Here is a 20,422-nt window from a genome sequence, read left to right on the forward strand (position 1 = left end):
TGCATGATCCTCGTTTGCCTCATCGTTCTCATGTAAAAAATATTCTTCGCTACTTAAAAGGAACTCTTGATCATGGCCTATTACTTAACTCATCTTCCCCAAAAAGTTTGACAGTTTATTCTCATGCAGACTGGGCAGGATGTCCAGACACTCGACGATCCACATCCAACTTTTGTGTTTATTTGGGTGATAATCTTGTTTCTTGGTCATCGAAAAGGCAGGTTACGGTATCTCGGTCTTCGGCTGAAGCGGAATACAGGGCGGTTGCGCATGCTGTTGCTGAAGCAGTTTGGATTCGCCAACTACTTGTGGAACTCCAGCGCCCCGTCGAGCACGCCACTATTGTGTACTGCGACAACATTCCAGCCGTCTATATGGCCTCTAATCTTATGCAGCATCGCCGTGCTAAGCACATCGAGATCGACATTCACTTTGTTCGGGAAAAGGTTGCTCTTGGAGAAGTTCGTGTTCTGCATGTTCCAACAAGTGCACAATTTGCAGATATTTTTACCAAAGGACTCCATCCTAAGTCCTCCGTTGACATACGCTCCAGTCTCAACATTGTGGCGCCCGATGTTGACACTGCGGGGGGGGGGGGTTAGAGTATATTACGTTTAGTTATATTAGGTAGTTTATGATTGTAACGTAGATCTATCTCTACTAAGCTTCTTGCCCTCCAAGTCTTCTCTACTATATAAACAGCCTAAGAGGCTCAATGTAATCACCAATTACCGCATATCAATACAATCATATTCCGCAATCTATCATGGTTGACCATATGATCCGTCCTTCACAAACTATTTTTATGCAAGGGCGTAATCACTCCAGGCATAAAACCCAGATCCCGAACCCAAAATTTCCGATCACGAACCCGTATACCCGAACCCGAAAAACCCGAGTATCTATTTCGGGAAGGTGTTTCAAATTCCTGAATTATTTCAGAAATTTCGAGCCTCTAGTTGTGTCACCCGAACATCCTGAATATCCCAAGCAACCTATGAACGATTAGAACTTACAAAGCCCAGATGCCCCAAGCTCAGCCCAAGTGGAGCGATGCGGGGGTAACCCTAGACTAGAACGAGCGCACGGCCGCACACATTCTCCTCCTGTCTCCCCACTCCGCGTTTCCTCAGGTCCTCCAGCCGCGACCTGGATGAGGAGTGGGCCGTCTCGCGTGCGAGTCAGGCCTTCCTTCCGGAGCAGCTCGCGGCCTCATCGTTGCCCTCTCCTCATCGACACCTCCTAGGACACTCGGCGGGACGCCTCCGCACTCCATCCTCCCCGCCTCGCCGTGGAGACCAGCGCGTTCCATACTCCTCGCATCACCGTGGAGACTAGGTAGGATCGATCTTGTCTCGTATATCTATGTTGCGGGAGTGTAGATACTAGATGGAGCGTGGTTGGAGTTGAGAAGGGCCCTGTTGAAACTCTCCTTCTTGGCTTCTTGCTGTCAATTTTTTTCCGGTATGTTATTTCGGGCTATTCAGCAATTCCCGATCCCGAACCCGAATTATCGACTACCCGAATTGTCGGGAGTCAAATATTATGATGTATTTTTGGGTGTCATTTTTCAGAACCCGAAATATTTTTTCCCGAATTTCCCATCACGAAATTTCGGGATTTCCTTGATGGGGCGTAACATCCTTGATGGGGTGGTGGTCTTTCATGAAACATTTCATGAACTACATCGGAAGGACCTGAATGAGGTGATTTCAAATATTAACTTTGAAAAAGCTTATGATAAGGTTAAGTGGTCTTTTCTCCAACAAACTCGCAGAATGAAAGACTTTTCTGATTAGTGGCGTGCTTTAATTAATAGTTTCATCTCGGGTGGAAGTATTGCCATTAAAGTTAATGATGACGCGGGCAATTACTTTCGAACCAAGAAGGGACTCAGACAGGGTGAGCTATTATCGCTAATGTTATTTAACATAGTGACGAATATGCTAGTTGCTATGATTCAACGCGCAAAGTCTGATGGTCAGATTGAATGAGTGATTCCACATCTTGTAGATGGGGGTTTTATACATCCTACAATATGCTGATGATACAATTGTTTTTGATCTTGAAAAAGCAAGTCACCTGAAGTTAGCTTTGCCAGCGTTCGAGCAATTATCGGGTCTAAAGATAAACTTCATAAGAGCGAGTTGTTTTATTTCGGTGATGCCCAAGACTATGTTCACTTGTATGCTGAATTATTCGGCTGCGGACAAGGTCTGTTTCCTATTAGGTATTTGGGAATTCCGATGCAATGCATAATAAATATGAAATGCATGAGAGTCGAAATACTTAAGCACAAACCAAAATTAAGTATAAAACCATTTCCCTTAAATCCTCTAAAATTATCTGATGTCTACGGGAGCTTCTATTCTTGTAGACAGTGTTGGGCCTCCAAGAGCAGAGGTTTGTAGAACAGCAGCAAGTTTCCCTTAAGTGGATCACCCAAGGTTTATCGATCTCAGGGAGGAAGAGGTCAAAGATATCCCTCTCATGCAACCCCGCAACCACAAAGCAAGAAGTCTCTTGTGTCCCCAACACACCTAATAGGTGCACTAGTTCGGCGAAGAGATAGTGAAATACAGGTGGTATAAATAAGTATGAGCAAGTGGCAACGGCACCGGAAAAGTGCTTGCTGGCGTGTAGTTGATGGTGGTAATATTGCGAGCGAGTAGAAACATAGTAAAACAGTAAACAAGCAGCGATAGCAGTATTTAGGAACAAGGCCTAGGGATTACACTTTCACTAGTGGACACTCTCAACATTGATCGCATAATAAATAACTCTTTCTCATATGTGCTGCATACACTCTTTTGTTGGATGATGAACACATTGCGTAGGATTACACGAACCCTCAATGCCGGAGTTAACAAGCTCCACAATTCAATGTTCATATTTAAATAACCTTAGAGCATAATAGATCATTGCAAAATAAACCAAGAACTAACATAGCGCACACACCGTCCACATTACACTATGAAGGAGGAATAGATCACATCAATACTATCATAATGATAATTAACTCCACAATCTACAAGAGATCATGATCATAGCCTACGACAAGAACCACACGGTGCACACACTAGTCACCTTTACACCATGCAGGAGGAATAGACTACTTTAATAACATCACATGAGTAGCACACAACTAGTAGCGATACAAAGCTCATCATATGGATCTCAATCATGTAAAGCAGCTCATGAGATCATTGTATTGAAGTACATAGGAGAGAGATTAACCACATAGCTACCGGTTCAGCCCCGAGCCTCGATGGAGAACTACTCCCTCCTCATGGGAGACAGGGGCGGTGATGAAGATGGCGGTGGTGTCGATGGAGAAGCCTTCCGGGGGCACTTCCCCGTCCCGGCGGCGTGCCGGAACAGAGACTCCTGTCCCCCAGATCTTGGCTTCGCGATGGCGGCGGCTCCGGAAGGTTTCTCGTACCGTGGCTTTTCCGTCTCGAGGTTTTAGGTCCGGGACCTTTATATAGGCGAAGAGGCGGCGTCGGAAGGTCAACGAGGCGGTGACACGCTAGGGTGGCGCGGCCGGGGCCTGGGCCGCGCCGCCCTATCATCCGGTGGGCCCGTGGCCCCCCTCTGGCGACTCTCGGGTGTTCTGGATGCTTCCGGGGATTCTAAGATGCTGGGCGTTGATTTCGTCCGATTCCGAGAATATTTCCTTACTAGGATTTCTGGAACCAAAAACAGCAGAAAACAGGAACTGGCCCTTCGACATCTCGTCAATAGGTTAGTTCCGGAAAACGCATAAATATGACATAAAGTATGTATAAAACATGTAGATATCATCAATAATGTGGCATGGAACACAAGAAATTATCGATACGTCAGAGACGTATCAGCATCCCCAAGCTTAGTTCCTGCTCGTCCCGAGCAGGTAAACGATAACAAAGAAAATTTCTGAAGTGACATGCCATCATAACCTTGATCATACTATTTGTAAACATATGTAATGAATGCAGCGATCAAAATAATGGTAATGATATGAGTAAACAAGTGAATCATAAAGCAAAGACTTTTCATGAATAGTACTTCAAGACAAGCATCAATAAGTCTTCCATAAGAGTTAACTCATAAAGCAATAAATCAAAGTAAAGGTATTGAAACAACACAAAGAAGATTAAGTTTCAGCGGTTGCTTTCAACTTGTAACATGTATATCTCATGATAGTTTGTCAGTGCAAAGCAATATAACAAGTGCAATATGCAAGTATGTAGGAATCAATGCACAGTTCACACAAGTGTTTGCTTCTTGAGGTGGAGAGAGATAGGTGAACTGACTCAACATAAAAGGTAAAAGAAAGGTCCTTCAAAGAGGAATGCATCGATTGCTATATTTGTGCTAGAGCTTTGGTTTTGAAAACATGAAACAATTTTGTCAACGGTAGTAATAAAGCATATGTACCATGTAAATTATATCTTACAAGTTGCAAGCCTCATGCATAGTATACTAATAGTGCCCGCACCTTGTCCTAATTAGCTTGGACTACCGGATCATCGCAATACACATGTTTTAACCAAGTGTCACAATGGGGTACCTCCATGCCGCCTGTACAAAGGTCTAAGGAGAAAGCTCGCATTTTGGATTTCTCGCTTTTGATTATTCTCAACTTAGACATCCATACCGGGACAACATGGACAACAGATAATGGACTCCTCTTTAATGCATAAGCATGTGGCAACAATTATTATTCTCATATGAGATTGAGGATATATGTCCAAAACTGAAACTTCCACCATGATTCATGGCTTTAGTTAGCGGCCCAATGTTCTTCTCTAACAATATGCATGCTCTAACCATTAAAGTGGTAGATATCTCTTACTTCAGACAAGACGGACATGCATAGCAACTCACATGATATTCAACAAAGAGTTGATGGCGTCCCCAGGAACATGGTTATCGCACAACAAGCAACTTAATAAGAGATAAAGTGCATAAGTACATATTCAATACCACAATAGTTTTTAAGCTATTTGTCCCATGAGCTATATATTGTAAAGACGAATGATGGAAATTTTAAAGGTAGCACTCAAGCAATTTACTTTGGAATGGCGGAGAAATACCAGGTAGTAGGTAGGTATGGTGGACACAAATGGCATAGTGGTTGGCTCAAGGATTTTGGATGCATGAGAAGTATTCCCTCTCGATACAAGGTTTAGGCTAGCAAGGTTATTTGAAACAAACACAAGGATGAACCGGTGCAGCAAAACTCACATAAAAGATATATTGTAAACATTATAAGACTCTACACCGTCTTCCTTGTCGTTCAAAACTCAATACTAGAAATTATCTAGACTTTAGAGAGACCAAATATGCAAACCAAATTTAGCAAGCTCTAGGTGTTTCTTCATTAATGGGTGCAAAGTATATGATGCAAGAGCTTAAACATGAGCACAACAATTGCCAAGTATCAAATTATTCAAGACATTTTAGAATTACTACATGTAGCATTTTCCGTTTCCAATCATATAACAATTAACGAAGGAGTTTCAACCTTCGCCATGAACATTAAAAGCTAAGAACACATGTGTTCATATGAACCAGCGGAGCGTGTCTCTCTCCCACACAAGGATGCAAGGATCCAACTTTATTCAAACAAAACAAAAACAAAAACAAACCGACGCTCCAAGTAAAGTACATAAGATGTGGCCGAATAAAAATATAGTTTCAAGGGAGGAACCTGATAAATTTATCGATGAAGAAGGGGATGCCTTGGGCATCCCCAAGCTTAGATGCTTGAGTCTTCTTGAAATATGCAGGGGTGAACCACCGGGGCATCCCCAAGCTTAGAGCTTTCACTCTTCTTGATCATAGTATATCATCCTCCTCTCTTGACCCTTGAAAACTTCCTCCACACCAAACTCGAAACAACTCATTAGAGGGTTAGTGCACAATAAAAATTAACATGTTCAGAGGTGACACAATCATTCTTAACACTTCTGGACATTGCATAAAGCTACTGGACATTAATGGATCAAAGAAATTCATCCAACATAGCAAAAGAGGCAATGCGAAATAAAAGGCAGAATCTGTCAAAACAGAACAGTCCGTAAAGATGGATTTTATCGAGGCACCAGACTTGCTCAAATGAAAATGCCCAAATTGAATGAAAGTTGCGTACATATCTGAGGATCACGCACGTAAATTGGCATATTTTTCTGAGCTACCTACAGAGGGGCAGGTCGAAATTCGTGACAGCAAAGAAATCTGTTACTGCGCAGCAATCCAAATCTAGTATCAACCTTTCTATCAAAGACTTTACTTGGCACAACAATGCAATAAAATAAGATAAGGAGAGGTTGCTACAGTAGTAAACAACTTCCAAGACACAAATATAAAACAAAGTACTGTAGCAAAATAACACATGGGTTATCTCCCAAGAAGTTCTTTCTTTATAGCCATTAAGATGGGCTCAGCAGTTTTAATGATGCTCACATGAAAAATAGAGTATGAAGCAAAAGAGAGCGTCAAGAAGCAAATTCAAAACAAATTTAAACCTAACATGCTTCCTATGAAAAGGAATCTTGTAAATAAACAAGTTCATGAAGAAAAAAGTAACAAGCATAGGAAGATAGAACAAGTGTAGCTTCAAAAATTTCAGCACATAGAGAGGTGTTTTAGTAACATGAAAATTTCTACAACCATATTTTCCTCTCTCATAATAACTTTCAGTAGCATCATGAGCAAACTCAACAATATAACTATCACATAAAGCATTCTTATCATGAGTCTCATGCATAAAATTATTACTACTCCCAACATAAGCATAGTTATTCTTATTAATTGTAGTAGGAGCAAATTCAACAAAGTAGATATCATTATTATTCTCATCAAGTGTAGGAGGCATAGTATAATCACAACAAAATTTACTCTCCATAGTAGGTGGCACCAAAAGACCACTATCATTATAATCATCATAAATAGGAGGCAAAGTATCATCAAAGAAAATTTTCTCCTCAATGCTTGGGGGACTAAAAATATCATGAAAACCAGCTTCCCCAAGCTTAGAACTTTCTATATCATTATCAACAATGGTGTTCAAAGCGTTCATACTAATATTACTACCAGCATGCAAATAAGGTTTCATAGGTTTTTTAATTTTCGCATCAAACCATCCATGTCTTAAATCAGGAAATAGAATAAGAAGCTCATTGCTGTCCATTATGCCAAACTAGTGTAAACAAGAAACAAAAAGATGCAATTGCAGGATCTAAAGGAAATAGCTTCGAGTACTTACAACGGCGAAAATAGCTTAGTAGCCGAGATCCGGAGTGTGAGTACCTTTTACCTTTCCTCCCCGGCAACGGCGCCGGAAAATAGCTTGATGTCTACGGGAGCTTCTATTCTTGTAGACAGTGTTGGGCCTCCAAGAGCAGAGGTTTGTAGAACAGCAGCAAGTTTCCCTTAAGTGGATCACCCAAGGTTTATCGATCTCAGGGAGGAAGAGGTAAAAGATAGGGATTTCTATTTTCGTGCCCTCGGGTCCTTAGTTGTGCTCAGTTTTCCCCAGCTCCTTAGTTTTTCCTCAGTTTTACCCAAGCGTTTGTCTGAAACCATCAGACGTGATGTAACGGCCGGTTGCCCGACGGTTGACCGTTATCTTCCGACTAGTGGGGCCACGTAGAGCCCGCAAAGACACGTCGGACCATCCATCTTTGTTTGACCGTAAGCATCGCCGTATCCCCGACCAAAACGCGAACGAGTGGGGCTTCGGTATATCAAATGACAAGTACGGCCATGACGCCGATACAAGGGGCAATACACGGGTAGGATTAGATTTTTAAACGGAGCTCTACAGCGATGGCACGGAGGAGGTGGCATGCGGGGTGCCGAGATGAGATCGACGTCCACAAAGAACTGCATGAGGCGAGACCGGACGCATTAGATAGATATGAACTAGACGCGTTTAACCATGCAAAGAAGAGAAGAAATGGTCGACGACATCGACGACCACCTCAAAACTTTGACCGACCGTGTCGGACACGAACGCGAGCAATGTAGAGAAAACTAGTGTCTCTCCTTTCCGGCGTGTATAGGTGGGTGCTAGGAGAGTGTGGTGGCGAAGGGAAAGATCTCGCGGCGGTCCGTGGCGTCCAGCATAGCGGGTCGGCGTGGCCGTGCCCACGGCGGCGTGCATGCATGATCGGCATTGGCATCGGCATGTACGTTCGGCATTGGCCTCGGCGGTATCTCCGGTGTGTCGGTGATCGAATGAGGGGACGGGATTGAGGGTGCATCCCGACGTTGACCTAGCGATGGCGGCGAGCATAGCCGTTCGACCATGCCGATATCGGCATCGGCATCGTTTGGAGGCTGTGGTGCTCGAATCAAGTTGGGATTTGTTTCTTGTAGGCCAAAATGAATTTGAAACAAGTTTCATGTTGAAGGTTAGGTAACGAAAGTTTGTAACTATCCCAAAATTATACTAGCGCCATGGTGAGGTTCTTTTTGATAGAGCTATACGGTTGGGCAAACTTTTTGACACTTTTTAGATAGGGTTCCTTGTTGTTACACGTATGGCATCATGTATGGAAAATTTGGGGTCATTTGGAGATGTTCGAAAAAATCACTTTGCTTAAGCGCATGCCGTTTCGTCTCGCCGAAACCAGCTTTTCTAACAAGGTGATTTTTTCTACCTTCTCTAAATAACCTCAAATTTCATACAGCTGATCTTCTATACATAGATAGATAGATTGTTTCGTTTTTACATTTTTCGAACTTTTTATTTCCCTTTACAATACCCAATTGATTTTCAGGTCAAAACCTCGAAAAACAGCATCATGTATGGCATCATTTTCACCCTAAATTTTCTGAAACTTTCCCTTTTAGATATTCCTTGTTGTTATAGGTATGCCATCATGTATGCCAAACTTGGTTAGGTCTCACTCGAAACCAGCTTTTGTAACAAATTAGGTTTTTTCTGCGTGAAAAGTAATGGCTACAACAAATTGTTGATGGTTTATCATTTTTTTGCGTGAAAAGTAATGGCTACAACAAATTGTTGATGGTTTATCATTTTTTGCGTGAAAAGTAATGGCTACAACAAATTGTTGATGGTTTATCATTTTTTGCGTGAAAAGTAATGGCAACAACAAATCGGTGATGGTTTATCATATTTTTTGCGTGAAAAGTAATGGCAACAACAAATTGTTGATGGTTTATCATTTTTTGCGTAAAAGTAATGGCTACAACAAATTGTTGATGGTTTATCATTTTTTGCGTGAAAAGTAATGGCAACAACAAATCGGTGATGGTTTATCATTTTTTTTGCGTGAAAAGTAATGGCTACAACAAATTGTTGATGGTTTATCAATTTTTTGCGTGAAAAGTAATGGCAACAACAAATCGGTGATGGTTTATCATTTTTTTGCGTGAAAAGTAATGGTAACAACAAATCGGTGATGGTTTATCATTTTTTGCGTGAAAAATAACGCCTAAAACAGTTTATAATTTTTAGCGCGTGAAAAATAATACGGAAAACCGCCCTTCAGCAAGCTAATTAACCGCCAACGAGAGAGAGAGAGGGGTTATCCCGCCCGTTCCCTATATCATACGATCAACGGTCGGTGGGCACGATCCGCGTGACATGGGCTAGACCAATCGGAGCGATGATGCACGTCTCGCGAGAATTTGTCAAGAGAGAGGGCAAAACCGAGTACTATCAAGAAACCAAGGGCACCTGAGTAGTAAATAGACTAAGGGATTCAAATATGAGATTTAAAAAATGGAAAATGCGTGTTTTGTACAATGAAACCCATCTTGGCCTACCTCAAACTATTTGCAATACCAATATACATCGAGTGTGAGAATTGTGGCCTCATTTAGACAAAGTATGATTTGGGGGAAGTCTGTTTTGGGAAGGGCTTATTGTGGAAAACCATGCACCTTCATAGCTACTAGGTGATTTGAGAAGTGGCAATTTGTGGTAAAACTTGATTTATCTATGATTTATCTATGATTTGAGAAGTGTCAATTTGTGGTAAAGACTCCATGAGTAAGTGCCACTCTTTTTAGGATTTTTTTGCACATTAAATGACTCATTTAACTAGTTAATCCCATTTGTTGACTCTCTGTTGACCAGCCACTTGAGGGTAAAACTGAGTATATTGCACTAGCCGATATTAGCACTCGAGGGGAAAATTGAGCACACAAAAAATGCTAGTATAAGACTCGAGGGTATACCCGAGTATATCTAAATTTCCAGGGTTAGACTCGAGGACACGTGCAATTGTTGACGCGTAGACGCGGGTCGCGGTGGAGAAGTCGAGACGTGCAATCGTGGACGCGTGTCGCGTTGCGGAAGTCCAAGACGTGCGGACGTGCACTCGTGCACGCGTAGGACGCGGGTCGCATTAACCACCCCTCGCCTTTATAGACGCCTCCTCCCACTGTCTCTGTCACTCTCACTCGCTCACGCATCGCCAACTCTCTCCCACGTCCCATCATCTTCTCCAAAGCAAAAACCCTCTCCCTCTCCCTCTTCCTCTTCCTCTTCCTCCGCCGGAGAGATGGACAAGGAGAATGCCAATCCCATCGTCGAGGTTGGCTCGAAGCGCGACGCCTCCATCTTCGGCCCCGTCCCCTCGACGGACGATGCCGCCGCCGCCGCCGCCGCCGCCGGTGCATCGGAGGCTGCTGCCGCCGGTGGCAGTCAGATCCCGGCGGGATGGGACCCCTACGACCCCGTGCCGTACGTCCCGCCCCGAACCCCTACGACACCTCCCTGGAGGACCCATGGAACGAGGTAACTACGGTTTGCTTCCTTTTTTGTTCCCCATTCCTTTTTGAACCCTATTTTTGCTGGTGTAGATGGATCTGTAGATGGATCAGTATTGGGCTAATATTTGCGTCGATTTTATTCCATTTTGTTTTGATCACTTCTTGATTTGGGGTTCGGCTGTTCGGTTAATTTATGCAAGTAATATTGGATCTCAATCGGTTAATTTATGCAAGTAATCATGGGATCTCAATCGGTTATTTTATGCACTAATCAAAAGATATCAACCGTTTAATTTTGCAAATAATCTCGAATGTGTTCAAGTTCAGATCTAGTTCAGATCTAGAATCTGTTTCTTTGCCTATGATGAATGGTTGGGCACAAATTTTTACGAGGAGGGTTCAGCGAACCATTGCTGTGTACAAATCTGTTGTGCATGAGCTTTAGTTCGCTTACCCCTTCCCCGTAGATATATAATCATGTCCACTCTAACCGAGGCTGACTCTGTTTTTCTTAACTTTGTTATCATGTACGTTAGTCATCGTTGCAACTCATTCACTAGTTTCTGTTTGATATGGATCGGATGTCCGGCAGCGACGTCGGCAGCGACGAATAGCGAGGAGGACGTCAAGACTCGCCAGTGTGCTGCGGAGGCTGCAGGTCGGCCGTACATCTCCTACTTCGCCAAGGAGGTGTACAGGTGCCCCTTCTGCACCAGGAGACTCGGCGCCACGGACTTCAACCGCCTCGTCACGCATGCTGAGAACATCAGCAACACCTTCCCCAAGGTCGGCACGACGGTGAACGTCCACTCCTTCCGCGCCAAGCACAGGGCGCTCGGCATGCACCTCCGCAGCTTCCAGCGGGTGGAGATCTCCGCCGGGCGCATGCCTCCGCTCAAGCCCAAGGCTCCCAAGGGGAGCAAGAGCAACAAGTGGAGGGAGAGCCAGATGGGGTAGGCGGAGTCCCGGACGTGTGCTGCTGCTGCTGCTGCCTCCTAGTTTGTTGTTGGGATCCCTTTGTTGTTAGCTAGGGATCCCTTGTTGTTATGTTAGTATGATGGTGCTCGTGAAGAACCTCGTTACTATGTTGGCTGCTGTGTATGCAGCCTATTATCTATCCATATTATCTAGGGATTATCTATCCCTAGTCTACTATATTTTGTTGGCCGTACTTAGTTTTCTTGATTTACTATGACTCGTGAATTTATCGTACATTATCCTGGAGATTTGCTTCTAGATTTAACTACATACATATGAACCGGAGGGAGTACTAGATTTGCTGCCATATTGGGCAAACAACGAGGGCCAAAAGGCACAAATAATTGAAGAAAGTCAGAAATGCAAGCTTCTCTAGATTTTATACTAATTTGGTGAAAAGGACAGAGAGAAAGAGGGGGAAAAGGTGCACTTAATAGGGATGCCAATTTGGGGCCGAGAGAGACAGAACCCAGCTCCTGCTCACGTGCAACCAAACGCTTCTCGTCCTGTCCCACGCGGGCCCTTTCTACCAGCCCCACGCGACGCGGGCCCACACGACTCGGCCCCACAAGACGCGGCCCCACACGTGACAGAACGGTCAACTAAACGGGAATCCTGCCGTCTGAGCTGCTTTCGCGGGTTTCAAACAAGGGCTTGGGGAAAACTGAGGAAAAACTAAGGAGCTGGGGAAAACTGAGTACAACTAAGGACCGGAGGGCACGAAAATAGAAATCCCTAAAAGATATCCCTCTCATGCAACCCTGCAACCACAAAGCAAGAAGTCTCTTGTGTCCCCAACACACCTAATAGGTGCACTAGTTCGGCGAAGAGATAGTGAAATACAGGTGGTATAAATAAGTATGAGCAGCGGCAACGGCACCAGAAAAGTGCTTGCTGGCGTGTAGTTGATGGTGGTAATATTGCAGGCAGTAGAAACATAGTAAAACAGTAAACAAGCAGCGATAGAAGTATTTAGGAACAAGGCCTAGGGATTGCACTTTCACTAGTGGACACTCTCAACATTGATCGCATATAAATAACTCTTTCTCATATGTGCTACATACACTCTTTTGTTGGATGATGAACACATTGCGTAGGATTACACGAACCCTCAATGCCGGAGTTAACAAGCTCCACAATTCAATGTTCATATTTAAATAACCTTAGAGCATAATAGATCATTGCAAAATAAACCAAGAACTAACATAGCGCACACACTGTCCACATTACACTATGAAGGAGGAATAGATCACATCAATACTATCATAATGATAATTAACTCCACAATCTACAAGAGATCATGATCATAGCCTACGACAAGAACCACACGGTGCACACACTAGTCACCTTTACACCATGCAGGAGGAATAGACTACTTTAATAACATCACATGAGTAGCACACAACTAGTAGCGATACAAAGCTCATCATATATGGATCTCAATCATGTAAAGCAGCTCATGAGATCATTGTATTGAAGTACATAGGAGAGAGATTAACCACATAGCTACCGGTTCAGCCCCGAGCCTCGATGGAGAACTACTCCCTCCTCATGGGAGACAACAGCGGTGATGAAGATGGCGGTGGTGTCGATGGAGAAGCCTTCCGGGGGCACTTCTCCGTCCCGGCGGCGTGCCGGAACAGAGACTGCTGTCCCCCAGATCTTGGCTTCGCGATGGCGGCGGCTCCGGAAGGTTTCTCGTACCGTGGCTTTTCCGTCTCGAGGTTTTAGGTCCGGGACCTTTATATAGGCGAAGAGGCGGCGTCGAAGGTCAACGAGGCGGTGACACGCTAGGGTGGCGCGGCCGGGGCCCGGGCCGCGCCGCCCTATCATCTGGTGGGCCTGTGGCCCCCCTCTGGCGACTCTCTGTGTTCTGGATGCTTCCGGGGATTCTAAGATGCTGGGCGTTGATTTCGTCCGATTCCGAGAATATTTCCTTACTAGGATTTCTGGAACCAAAAACAGCAGAAAACAGGAACTGGCCCTTCGGCATCTCGTCAATAGGTTAGTTCCGGAAAACGCATAAATATGACATAAAGTATGTATAAAACATGTAGATATCATCAATAATGTGGCATGGAACACAAGAAATTATCGATACGTCAGAGACGTATCATTATCCCCCATAGTCAACAAGTGACAAAATGGATGATCGAATTTTAGAAGGTCAATATAGTATGAGTTCCTTCCCAAAGTGTGCATTTCTCATAACATGAGTGAAATCAAATGCACATATACAATGACGAATACTCTGAGGAAATCAAACTATATTGGAGATCAAAGATTACAGAAAGATAACAAGGTGAAGAAACTTCAACGAATGAACCAAAGGATCAAAGGATCCAAAGAATCAATTGGACAAAACAAGATGGCATGATAAGAGAAATAGTGTTCCAAATGAATATGGAAGCTCCCCAATGTTCGTGTTGTTCGTGCAGAAATTAGAATAATTGCATTTTAATACAATATGCACAAACATGGTATCCTCACTCCCTCCATATTATTTAGAACACAAGGAGAGAAATATAGTATTGATAAGAAACAATACGCCTATCAAGACAAACTTGAGTCCAAAAACATTCATGAGATATGAGTGCATGAAGATGCAATCAAAGTAAACCAAACACTCATAAATCAAGTTCTTACCAACACCACCAAAAAACAAATGGATAAAAAAGATGGTCGGCAAGGAACGAGGATATCAAGGCGAGAGATTAACACTCTTGTGTATATAAGTTTATAGGTGGACAAAAAATCATTATAAACAATACACAAAGAGACATGCACACACCAAAGGTTAATTGAAGTAAATAAGACATGGTATCAAATAGGAAGTCAAAATATATACCAAAAGGATTCTTGCTTAAAAGCATATATAGCAAATGGATCCATTTTCTCTTATGGTATATTAATGAAATTCAACCAACAAAATCTCAAAAACATCACAACTAACAATAAGGGAACTAAAGCTAGTTGAGATATTTTGAGAATGGAAACAATTATCAAAAAGAAGGATTCAAAGTGCAATTTCAACAATATTGCACATGAGAGCATGTTGAGAAATTGATATGCAATAAATTGTTAAAGGACATATTTGGCATCCAAGCATTGCTCCAATCATCATATGGGACAACACCTTCCTTATAAATGAGGAAATCATCAATTGCATCTCCAATGTACCTAAAACAACATTCAAGTACATTTTGGTCCCCAAACTTATTGGGTCCAAAGTGGTTAGGCTAACCACAATACATAGGACAAACTCCATATAAATATGTCCATATTTATGGATGAAATTTGAATTTCATGCACATATTAGCCACTTAGGATTTGATGGAGTATACCCTATATATTGGATCGACAAGCATGCAAAAAATACAAACATATTACATAAAAGCATGCATAAAGGCTTTCAAGACCCAAACAAGATACAACTTGGACAAAACACCGACAAATACAAGAAAGCATAAAAGGTGTGACAAAACATATTTGTTTTCAAAATTATATCCAAGAAGCAAATCAACAACAGATTTGTTCAACAAAGTTCAATAAATGAATAAGTAGAAGTTATTGGACATAAAAGATGTAATAAAAAAACATGCTCAAAGATTTATATCGTTCAAGAAAATAAATCATAGAAGAAAGAATGAGATACCAAACTCTCAAAAGAGCAAGGTTCCAACAAATAAACCAAACCCTCTACACTTTTCACAATGGCACAATATACCAAAAAAGGTTTGTTTTCCAAAAAAAAATACATTATATGAATCAAGAGATTTTATCAAATTATTTTTCAAAGAGGCAAGGAAGACAAACCTGAGAAACAAAGATTTCTTGGCAAGAGAATAAGGGAATAAGAAGCAAACCAAGATGAAGATGATCTACAATATTCACCACACACAAGAGTATCAATCGTCAAAGAAAATGAGAACATTGGAATTAATTTATGGCGGTATATTTCAAGGATTCAAGATCAACTTCACAAAAGGCATATTGTTAAATATATGAATTAAGAACCATGTAAATATAGATACTCTTGATATGTACAATGATGATATGTATTTAAGCAAACGATTTCCCAAGTAATATATAGCAATATGTATTTGAGAAAAAATCGCACCAAGAATCTCTTACTCAAACATTTCTTCTCTTCATATCGATGATCTTGATACCAATACCCAAGGTATATCTTTATCTTCATGGCATCCACACTTGAATCCAACACATGGACTACAACAACATTACCTATGGAACATTCTTTCATATAAACGCAATGAAACATTAGTCCATAGATATTGTCATTAATTACCAAAAAACACTTATGGGCAATGTACCCTTACAACAGAACCACTTTAGCAAAGTAGGTTCAACCGATGTCGTCATGGAAATGTCCGACCTTCACAGCCCCCTGGCCTCTTGGCAGGGGTGTCGTCTCCCTTGTAGTGGCCATCGCCAAAGTTGTGCTCAGTGCACCTAACATCATCTTTGAGCACTGCAACAAAAGAATGAAGGAGATCAAAGAGTTGTATGTACATCATACATGATGAACAAGCATACATATCATCTCATCATCAGTTTAATTATAGGCTAAGAGACTATAACAATCTTGAGCCTCATATTAACCACATTGCGGCACATATGATTCTTTATCACCAAGAACTATGCACAGTCATGACAAACAAAACCCTGAAGGTCAGAAAGAAACATTTTGCCGGCAGCGTGTGGTTACATTATAATCGTGGGCTTAAAGACTAGCAAAACGCTGAAGAACAAATCATGGCCTCACATTAAGCAAGGATTGCAACAAATCATGGTCTCATAGTACCACGGAAAACAATGGGACTCATAAAACATAGCACACACAAATGAAAGACTTGATCCTACCGAACCTACGGCATGATCAAACAATGGTCTTTGATCATGCCAATAGTTTCAGAAGGAACATCTCTTCACGGCTTTGTACTAGAGTGTAATCATCAACATGAATAGTAAAATCCCCCAATCAAACATGCAATGTACCTAAAACCAGATCTGACCTTACCAACAAGATCCTAAGTGCGAATAACAAGCAGATCTTATTTCCAGCCAACATATATGGCACAACAAGATGAACTAGCTAAAAATACTATCCGGACAAGCAGTTATCACAAACTCAACAGATCTACCGTGTATGCGCTAAATAAGCATACATAAGTCCTCGCAGTACCACAGATCTACGCACATTCAAGCTTATGACCTTGGACTCGAGCCTTAACGTCATTGTTGTCCTTGCCTAGCAGCTTGAGCAGTGGAAGAACGAGTCTCGGCCGGCATCGATGAAGGCTTGCTCGATGAAGTCTTCGATTGTGTGCTCTCCTATCGTCGTCGCGGTGGTCTTGGATCTACTGGTGGTAGTACAACCGTCGGTGGTGCTAGGAGAGAGAAGGAGAGGAGACGTCGGTTGAGAATGGCGGAGAGTGAGAGGGGTGAGTGAGCGGTGAGGGGATTTATGGTGCACTTTCTCGATGCACCGTGGCATCTCTCGCTCTTCCCGACGAATGCATGTCTTTTTCCAAGTTGCGCTCGCCAATGCATATACGCGGAGGAACAGTGAAATCGAGCGTGCCTAGTGGACTAACTTTTGCGTGTATCTAGATTGCTTTAAAAATCGTGCTATGCAGTAAAAGTTTTGCTCCACAGGGTGCCAAACGCACCAAACTTTGCCCGATGGAAGTGGGAAAAGACTTCACAACAACCAATCACGCCTCTATCATGTACACGAGCACCTAAGCAATGTTCAGGAAGGCAACTAAGAGCATCTCTAGTCCGTCCCCCAAAGCATGCCCCAAAGCCTCCTTCCACCCGACGCGGTCCAATACGGTGTTCGGCGTCCCGAGCCCGGCCCCACCACAGGGGACACTTCGAGGCGCCGGACAAAGCGAGAAGCGAGGCGGGGATTGGCAGGCCCGACGCATCATTGACACACGAACGGCGTCCAACCGTTGCCTACCTCGCGATGGAAGTTATTGACGCGCAGCGATGGTGCAGTTTTCACAGAGGTGCAGCGACACGTCTCATCGCGCCTAGCTCTTCGTGTCGGCGTTAATGTGCGTTGCCGCTCCATCGCCTCCCTCCGGCCTATAAAAATGGACGCTCTCGCATCGTCCCTCACACACAAACCCTGGTGCCTCTCTCCCCAACCCTAGCCGCCACCATCTCGAGAGTCGAGGGCCATTCCATGGCTGGTAGTGGCCACGGCCGCAACGGCCGTGCTAGAGCAGCAAGGCCTGCACGGTCGTCGCCGCGTGCGTCGTCGTCCTCTTCTGATGGGAGTGGGAGTTCGAGTTCATCGTCGTTCTCAATACCAAGTTCGTCGTCGGCAACGAGCCGGCCGCACTGCAGCTGCGGGAGGCTGGCTGCGGCTTCTGCCGGTGGCCGGTGGACGTGCTCTTCGACGGGCGCGGCAAGATGTACCTTCACACCGGCTGGGAGAAGGTCAAGCGTTTCCACGACATCTAAGCCGGATGTGTACTCACATTCTCCTACCAAGGCGACGAGGAGATGAGCATGAAGGTGTTCGACGACACGTCCTGCAGCCGGCACTACCACAGGGACGACGAAGATGACGACGACTGAACACACCAAGTGTTCTTTCTTCACAGCGAGATGGCCACGAAGTTTTCTGTATGTTCTCCCTGCATAGGAGTAACAGGGCTATTATGGCCAGCTGGATTTCGAGTTTGGGTGACTAACAATGCCTGAGAGTATTCTTTCTTGGCAACGAACATATGAAATCTGTGAGGCCAACACTAATTAGATTTTCTCATTTTGCAATATTTTAACTATGTATTAATTTGTGTAAAATCAAACTATGCATTAGTTTATGTAAATTGTAATGTTCCTCCTCTTTATTGAAATGGAAATGCAACAAAAGTATTTTAATGTAATAACAAGTTTGGAGATCGCGTTTGAAGAACACGGCTGGGCAGCAACATCCCCCAAACACGACACAAAGAAATATCGTCTCCCAAACGCTAAATCTAGCGCTGTTTGGAGGAAGCTCTGAGAGACACGACGTAGAGCATTTCCTAGAGACCCTAAGTTAGCGCTCGATCGATGACGTCGCCGCCAAAACGAATACATGTGCCGAACGCCTCCAAAATGAATACAATTTTGAACGGTCCAAAACACATTGTAAGAAAGAGACGCCGGTGAAGATGCTTTAAATAAATATATATTTCAACTAGGCTGTAGATCTTAGAGAATAATATGTTATGTCTGGATCCAAGGTTTCCCCTTTTCATGGAGCTCGTCTCTTGTCTCACCCGTTGCTTCCGATCCAGGAGTATATTATTTACGGGACCACGAAGACGAAGATGAACTGAACAATAGAGACCCGCACGTGTTTCTTGAAGTAAAACGCAGCTGACCAAGTAGTCCGGAGACTTCCAGCCTCACGCAGCTGACCAAATAGGCACCAAATTCGAAGTAAATAACTCATCGAATCAAACCACTCCATATCTCATAACGTGCTCTTTGAACTAATTACTCATTCCAGCCACCAGAATCGCCACATTCAGGCGCCCTGCTCGGTCAAGAAAACGAACGTGACCCAGGAACACCCTCCATTTTAGGTCAGAAAAGAGAAGGAAAAAGAGAACAGAGCATCTCCAATCTCAAAACCAATCAGGCAATCGGAGCACCTGTGCCTCAAGTGCTCTATCCAGGAATTAGCCCTTGATCGCCGCTCGCTCGCTCGCTCGAGCTGGTGCTGGTCGTTAGCACGTCCGTTTTCTTATCATTTTCGTTTGAATCTCGTTAGCACGTCACATTGACGTGTACGCATGAGCGTGAAGTCTTGTGCCTATCCGGCGTCCGCCTACAAAAGGGCGGGGGTACGCCCAGATCTGCTCGCATCATCTCTGCTCCCACATCAATTCGCACCAATCATAGAGAGCTCCCGCAGCACAGGAAAGAGGCGAGCGAAAATGCTGGAAGGGAAGGCGACGGTGGAGGACACCGACATGCCGGCGAAGATGCAGCTGCAGGCGACGTCGGCGGCGTCCAGCGCCCTCGACCGCTTCGACGTCCTCGACTGCCGGAGCATCGCGGCTCACATCAAGAAGGTAACTGCTTACGACAGCTAGCAACTCTGCAGTGTTTTCTGGCAAGAAAACAGCAAATTAGCTGTGCAAGTGCTGGTCAATGATCTGATTTGATTTGATTTGGATGGCTGCAGGAGTTTGACACGATCCATGGCCCGGGGTGGCAATGCGTGGTCGGCTGCAGCTTCGGCTGCTACTTCACGCACAGCAAGGGGAGCTTCATATACTTCAAGCTGGAGTCGCTCAGGTTCCTCGTCTTCAAAGGCGCTGCGGATGAACAACCACGGCGGTGCTGATCAGCTGCGGCCGAACTCGCCCGTCCTCATCCTGGTGATTTCGGGGCGGCAGCTAGTACTAGCATGAACATGAAATGTACCAACCAATATGGTCCTGCATTGCAAGTAGGGTGTGGATACGTTGAACTCGGGAATTGATCTGAGATGATGATGAACTTTCGCTGTACAATCTCCGACTCAGAATTTCAGATGAGAGTATGGCTAATTGAATTGACTTGCAAAACTTTTGTTGTGCTATACGCGCAGTCTCGATTCAGATTGATTCAGAATTGGTGCATGAATCCAGCATGCTACAGAAATCACAAATCAAAATAGAAGCTCATCTCTCGT

The 20,422-nt window shown here is 43.8% G+C and overlaps 1 protein-coding gene across 1 annotated transcript; it reads left to right on the top strand.

Moving 5' to 3' along the window:
• The first annotated feature begins 19,530 nt into the window (after window positions 1–19,530).
• Window positions 19,531–20,342, top strand: LOC124665725 (dynein light chain LC6, flagellar outer arm-like). The gene is made up of 2 exons (XM_047203111.1): window positions 19,531–19,817; window positions 19,931–20,342. Exons 1-2 carry the CDS (start codon window positions 19,536–19,538, stop codon window positions 20,090–20,092), a joined length of 444 nt encoding a protein of 147 aa, XP_047059067.1. The 5' UTR covers window positions 19,531–19,535; the 3' UTR covers window positions 20,093–20,342.
• The last annotated feature ends 80 nt before the right edge of the window (window positions 20,343–20,422 follow it).

This window comes from Lolium rigidum, chromosome 6 (genome assembly GCF_022539505.1).
Source record: "Lolium rigidum isolate FL_2022 chromosome 6, APGP_CSIRO_Lrig_0.1, whole genome shotgun sequence".
In the NCBI taxonomy this organism is placed as follows: domain Eukaryota; kingdom Viridiplantae; phylum Streptophyta; class Magnoliopsida; order Poales; family Poaceae; genus Lolium; species Lolium rigidum.